The sequence below is a fragment of the Pyrgilauda ruficollis genome, unplaced genomic scaffold (genome assembly GCF_017590135.1).
Source record: "Pyrgilauda ruficollis isolate IOZ18807 unplaced genomic scaffold, ASM1759013v1 scaffold54, whole genome shotgun sequence".
Lineage (NCBI taxonomy): Eukaryota > Metazoa > Chordata > Aves > Passeriformes > Passeridae > Pyrgilauda > Pyrgilauda ruficollis.
Window position 1 is genome coordinate 6,382,938 of NW_024527044.1, and position 4,641 is coordinate 6,387,578.

The 4,641-nt window shown below is 47.2% G+C and overlaps 1 protein-coding gene across 1 annotated transcript in view; it reads left to right on the forward strand.

Moving 5' to 3' along the window:
* The first annotated feature begins 4,015 nt into the window (after nucleotides 1-4,015).
* The window catches only part of TFAP2D (transcription factor AP-2 delta), a 47,093-nt gene continuing 46,467 nt past the window's right edge, over nucleotides 4,016-4,641 (forward strand). Inside the window, exon 1 of the mRNA XM_041480952.1 lies at nucleotides 4,016-4,561. Within this exon, the coding sequence (XP_041336886.1) occupies nucleotides 4,016-4,561 (546 nt within the window). The remainder of the gene's footprint in view (nucleotides 4,562-4,641) is intronic.

The window sequence follows — 4,641 nt, forward strand, 5'->3', positions numbered from 1 at the left end:
AAAAAAAATATATATATATATATATATATATATATATATCTGTAGCTCAGAAGCAGAAGTAAACTTTAGGCAGGGGATAAACAATGTGCTCAGCCACAATGAAACTCAAGGCAAAGTCTGTCTGGTCTGTTCATAGCGCTGGTTGGAAAACCAGAAAGCTCCCAATTAACTTTCCTGAAAGATTTTTCTTTGGGAGCAATTAATAAGTGCTTTGCAGTTTGACTCGCGTTATTAATTGGATTGGGGGGAGTTAAAAGCGCAAACGGTCTATATGATTTTTTTTCTAGGGTCTGTAAACGAAGCTAACAGATGGAACTGACCAGTAACGTGCATCTGGCAAGCCGGGTTTCTTATAAACTTTCCTCCAAACAAAACCATTTTGGTGGCTTTGTTGTTGTTTGAAACGAAGTTGGGCTCCGCGCTGGCTGGGAGCGAGGCGGTGGGCTCGTCTGGGCTGCGTGTGCGTGGGAAGGGAGGATGGAGGGGGAAGGGGTCGGGACGGGGGAAGATCTCTGGCAAAACTGATCTCCTTCAGCGGGGTGATCTCCTGGCAGCTCGGGCAGCGAGCTGGGAAGGCGCCGGCCCTTGCGCCGGGCGCGTCCTCCCCGCGGCGCTCGGAGCGGGGCGATCCCCGCACCGCCGCACCCACGGCGCAGAACAGGAGGGAATGTGTCCCCACATCCCTCTCTCACACCCGTGGTTTCCTGGAAATAAGATGAATGAGTGCGTAAAGGAGCAAGTGTCTTGCGGGGTGATTCGCGGGGGAGCGCGGCCGCCCTGCAGCGCCTGGGTCACGGTGCGCTCCGCGCTGCCGCTGCCTCGCTCGCCCTGGTCCTGTCCCCTCGCCGTCTGTGCCCCGTTCATGCCCTGAGCCGGGCTTGCTCGGCCACCTCGAGGAAAACCTTTCCTCATCCCTTCTCAAAACAAAACCAAACCACAGAGATGGGACTGAAGTGGCACAGCGCAAATAGCCAAAGTCAACAGAGATGCGGAGTGCTCTGCCATGAATGTTTGGGAGGGTGCTTGTCTGACTTCTCGAAGGGAAGGAATGTCTCTCCTGCCTCTCCCTCCTTTTGGAAGGTATGCTCAAAGTGTGTTAACTTTTTTTGTCAGGTCTAAGCCTCCCCCTTCAAGGCTGATGTGGCTGAATCCACTGCGCTCTCCACACTCCAAAGAGGTGTTGGAAAGGGCAAAGTTTGTTCGCATCATTAGGGTGGGTTTCATCCTGTGGCATTTTTCAATTCTCTCAAGTATCAAAATCTTGAGAAGATCAAACAAAATCTGAACTTGGAGAAAATTCTAGATTTTTTTTTTCAATAATATATTGGGGAGAAATATTTGTGTTCCATTAGCAGTATTAGAACTGTAGGAAATCCAAATGAGAAGAAAAAAACAATTCCTTCCTTCCTTCCTTCCTTCCTTCCTTCCTTCCTTCCCCGCTAGGCCGGGCGGGGCGGGGGGCTCGGGTGGAGCCCCGCTCCCCAGCAGCGCTCTGGAGAGGTGTGATGTGTTCCCGCTGCCCCCCCCGCCCACCGGGATACCCGCACTTTCCCATCTCAGACAATGCATTTCCATTCCAGTCGTGTGCCTTTGTCCATTTGTAGGAAGAAAAGAGGGCTGAGTGACAGCTCCTGTTAGCCTGCATGAACAGATACCAATAAACCCTCCCAAAACCTGGACCTTTAAAAAAAAAAAAAAATAAATAAATAAAGAGGAAAGAGCAAGGCAGGGAGCCACATGCCTCTTTGCCTCCGGCTTATTATTAAGACACCTTCGCAGCTTAAACGCTTAAACGCGACCCAAATTAAATGGCAATTAAAAGCAAGTTACACCCTCTCCTATCTCCAGGCTTATCTCGGGTGGAAGCTAGCCATCAGCAGAGCCTCCCCGTCGGGAAATGCCATTTGGGCTGGCATCTTCGCGGTGGGTGTGTGAGTCCCCCCCCGCCACCCCGAGCTCGCCCGGCAGCGGGCGGCCCCCCCGGGCGCTCCCCGGGCGGAGCCCGCAGTCACTGCGGGGCTGGGGAGCCGCTACCTGGGGGCACAGGAACAGGGGGGGCGCCGAGCAGGCAGACAGGACTCATTCCCCGAGTGGCAGCTCCTCGGACCGGTGTCACTAAATAAATAAATCACGTACCCCTTCAGCTTTGCCACCCAGGGCTACGCAGCCTCCGTGCGTTCCCATCTCCAAAATATATCGGCACTTGGAAATGTCGAACGAGCTATCAGTGGTCTTTAGCTCTTACGTCCCCTTCCCTATTTTTCTTTCGCCTGTTACAGATGTAATTCCGTAGATCTATATGTATTTTATGTATAATTCCATAATATCATATGTCACTGCAGTGATACTTTGTGGTCTCACCCTAGTTTTATGTTTGAAAATGCTATTTAAAGAAGCCTGTAAGATAACATATTAGGCAGCTTTAAAAGCAGGTTGGAGTGTGGGGTGGACTTAAATTCGATGTAAATGAAAGGGTAAAAAAAAAGAAAATACAAACCCCAACCAAAACAAACCACATAGTTTTCATTTAGGAAAAAAAATACACTTAAACAGACACACATACAAATGTGCAATCTTAGATTTTGGTCAGTATTTAGAAGCATATAATCAACAGGAAGGAGCACTTACCTATTGAAAAGGATGGTTTAATAATATATATTTGTATATATTAGCTTTATGTCTTCCCAATAAAATGTACACAAAATACCCCCTTCGATCAGATTAGTTCCCATATTAGCCTGGGTAAGAAAAAGCATTCTAAAGAGTGGAGGAAAAATTGTATAAAAATGTTGAAAGAACCTACAGTTCCTTATTAGGCGAAGATACAATATTTATTCCTTGTCTCCTGGGATGAAGCTCCTCTATCTATTGTCCTCCCAGTTCTCAGTGCTGATGCTTAATTTTCAAAACTTCTATATTACCAAGGGACCTACGACATCAGCCAAAGAAATACCCAGCAAGTACAAAATCTGATCCAGGGAGCAGCTTTTGTGCAGAGGGAAAATTTTGTTCCTACAGGTTTTTAAGGAGGTGCATGGAAAAGCGAGAGATCTGATCTATGCAGATACATTGCAAATTCTCTCTGTCTGTAGAGATTTTTTCTAAAAAAAATTGGGGAAATACATGAACTTTGGATTTTTCAATTTTTTTCCTTTTTTTTTTTTTTTTTTTTTTAATTTGGAGGGGGTATTTTTTTCCAGAGTTTCCATTTTTTTAAAATCCATATTGGACCGTTACGTTTAATTATAATCCGGCTTCAGAGATAACTTAAAGAAGTATAGAGAGAAAATTCGTTATGACATCTGTCGCCAGCAAGGGCAACTCATTACCACGTTAAAACCGTTGCCAGAACGAAAATCAGAATAATACCCCTAATAATATAATGAAGTGGAGAGAAATCACCACCAGCTCGCCAGGAATGGGGAGTTCTCGCTAAAAAAGCAGGACTCCCCTTTCTTTCGAAACGCAGGGAAAAGAGGGGGGGAATTTTGGATCTGATTCGTTATTTTAAAAAGAAAGAAAAATAGGGGTTCAAAAAAAAAAAAAAAAAGAAGGGAAGGAAGGAAGGAAGGAAGAAAGGAAGGCAAGCAGGCGGCAAAGCTTTCTCAATGTGTAACGCTGTAACATAGGGACGGGACTTGTGTGTATTCTCGGTAGTTTCCTCTGTTTGATGACTTTTTTTTTTGTGTCAGCCCCAGATATTACAGCTGTGATCAGGAGGTGGATGGATAGATGGATAGATAGATGAATGAATAGATGGATAGATAGATAGATAGATAGATAGATAGATAGATAGATAGATAGTTTTTATTTCAGTGCGTGGATTCCTTTCACTTGACAGTATTAAGGGCAGGCTGGGCTGTTTATGATTTTTTGAACAAACCTTTATGGCACCAGCCCAAGGTAGGAAAGGATCTTTTGTTGCTGGGGTTGCCGCTTGCAGGCTTAGACGCTTCTGCAGGGGGAGAAGCTATGCAGGACAGCGTGCTTGGAAGAACCGTACCCGGGGTTTTCAATGACAAACCTCCAGTTTTGGGGTCTTCTTTTCACTTCTTCCTTTCAGATACGTCATGACGGATCAAACAGTTACCGTTTGATGCAGCTTGGATGCCTGGAGTCTGTGGCCAACTCGACCGTCGCCTATTCCTCCTCATCTCCTCTCACTTACTCTACCACGGGCACCGAGTTCGCCTCCCCGTACTTCTCCACTAACCACCAGTACACCCCACTGCACCACCAGTCCTTCCACTACGAGTTCCAACACAGCCACCCGGCAGTCAACCCCGACGCTTACTCGTTGAACTCTCTCCACCACTCCCAGCAATATTACCAGCAGATCCACCATGGAGAACCCACTGATTTTATCAACCTGCACAATGCGCGGGCACTCAAGTCCTCCTGCTTGGACGAGCAGAGGAGAGAGCTGGGGTGCTTAGATGCTTACCGCCGCCACGACCTGTCTCTTATGAGCCATGGATCCCAATATGGGATGCATCCAGATCAAAGACTCCTGCCAGGACCAAGCCTCGGGCTTGCAGCCTCGGGAGCAGACGATTTGCAGGTAAATAGCATGCGATCTCCTTTCGAGGTACCTACCCCTCCCCTCCCCCTGTCCTGGATCCCCCCAAGGAAGTGTTTCTT